The sequence below is a fragment of the Cariama cristata genome, unplaced genomic scaffold (assembly GCF_000690535.1).
Source record: "Cariama cristata isolate BGI_N322 unplaced genomic scaffold, ASM69053v1 scaffold32452, whole genome shotgun sequence".
Lineage (NCBI taxonomy): Eukaryota > Metazoa > Chordata > Aves > Cariamiformes > Cariamidae > Cariama > Cariama cristata.
In genome coordinates, this window is record NW_009606045.1 from 1,416 (window position 1) to 3,498 (window position 2,083).

General features: G+C 36.7%; 1 protein-coding gene across 1 annotated transcript in view; it reads left to right on the forward strand.

The window, feature by feature from the left end:
* The window catches only part of TSR3 (TSR3, 20S rRNA accumulation, homolog (S. cerevisiae)), a gene marked incomplete at its 5' end in the record, with an annotated part of 3,986 nt that overhangs the window by 1,341 nt on the left and 562 nt on the right, over positions 1-2,083 (forward strand). The window contains one exon of the mRNA XM_009696226.1: positions 731-904. Within this exon, the coding sequence (XP_009694528.1) occupies positions 731-904 (174 nt within the window). The remainder of the gene's footprint in view (positions 1-730; positions 905-2,083) is intronic.

The window sequence follows — 2,083 nt, forward strand, 5'->3', positions numbered from 1 at the left end:
GATCTGTGGTAGAATAAACTGTAATGCTGTCCCATGGTCATCACTTTGTTGAGTTTTGAATCAGGTTGTCTAGCTTTCTTCCAAGTACTTGTATCTGGTAGCACTGAGGTATCTGTGGGGTATTCATGTCAGCTATAAACAGGACACATAAACTGATGATCCCGGTTTTGTCAGGATGGCACTTAATGTTAGAAAAACTGTTCAAAAAAGCCGGAGAAGACAGAGTGTGAATCCTTAGGCACCTTTGTCTTAATGAAAGGTAACAGCTCTCTGTTATTAGGGTGGGTTCTGGTTAAGAACAAAAGAAATTGCCCCCTCTTGTGATGTTCTGCAAACTCATCACAGAACTTTCTTGACACTTGAAGAGACGTGCTCTACTATACTGCAGACAAGTCTTAACTTCTGAAAATACTGTATGTCAACTGCACTCTTACAGAAGGACTGTGGGAGCTAGACCTTGAATTATTCATTACCTGTACAAAATATTTTTATATAACACTCACTAAAAGACTATCAGCTTTTCTTGGCTTCAGTTAGATATTTTGAGTTAAACTGAAATTTGAAAATATTTTTAATATTTTTAAAAGTCTGAATCCTTGAACACTGAAAAAATGCTGGCAAACATCTCACTATTGTAGTGATACGTAAGTATATACTGAACTTAGAAACCTGTAAACTGAGTGAAATCTCACACTGAAAAAGAAAACTGATAATTTATTTTCTGTTTTAGGATTCCCAGACCTAGCCAGCATTCTCCTAAGGAAATTTAAATGGGGGAAGGCATTTATTGACTTGAACAAAAATCTCTTGGAAAAATATGCAGCCTGTCATTGCCAGGAAGAAGTGCTGAGAGTTGAAAAGGACTTTTTAGCGAGTGTCCAAGAAACAAAAGATGAAGAAATAGGTAAGAAAAAACAGACACACTACACCCCCCCCTTTTCCTAACGACTCTCCTTACAGTCTTTTCCTTTAATCTCATGAAAATATTGGCAAGGTAGAAGGTAAGAGCTTTGTTGAGTTGTGTTGTTCTGTCTTTATACTGTATATTCTTATTATAAGCAAGTGCACCAATTTTTTTCAACTCAAAAAGATGAAAATGACTAAAGCAATTTAATGCATATAGTAGCGTATTCACAGCTGAACTGTGGAGCAGCTACCGTGATTAAATTAAAGATATTCACAGAATCAGAGAATGGTGAGAATTGGAAGGGAGCTCTGGAGATCATCTAGTCCATATTGGAGAACTAAGGAGTAAAAAGAAAATATCCTGCTTCATTTTATCTACAGATATTAAAAGCAGAGAATGAGTAAAAAGACAAGTAATTCAGGAGGACTAGAAATATAGGCATACAGTTTGACAAGTTAGTTATACATAAACCTAAGAAAGACCTTATATAGTCCCTAAACAAGATGTTTAAAAATCAGACCTATAAAGATAATGAAAACAGCTTATAAGTACAGTAGTTTATTCCCAAATTTTTCCAGTAACTTATTGGTATCCCAGTATTTCAGGCTATATTCACAGGTGAGTGCTTGGTCTCATTCAAGACAGCACACAAAAAGCCAAATCAAATGATCAAGAACATATGAAGAGAGATGCTCCTAACTAATGTTTTCCTTTCACAGTGGTTAAGTCCTATAAAAATAGGCTAGGGGATCACACTGTAAGGAGATGGTAGACAGCCTTTAGTTTCTCTGAACTTTGATCTCTTTGCCATGACGTGCTAGGCTGAATGAAATCATATTGTTTGGTGGAAGCCTAACTACTCTTACATTAAACTGAAGACAGTTCTTAAGGGGCAACACTACTATGCCAAATAAAGCACACTTCCACCCAGAATCCTGCGTATTTTCTGGATGGACTGTAGTACCAAAGCTATCATGCCTTGCTTGACTTTTCTGAGGTAACAGTTCTCCCAAGGTAAACCTAGCCATACCCTTACTCAGAAAGAGCTAAACCCAGACAGCTATACATTACTTCTCTGTAGACATGAACTAACTAGATAGCCCTTTTAGAACTAAACTATTCTGAGAACATCCATGTTTTCTTACCAAAAGCCTTAGAAACGTGTGTTCAGTCTGA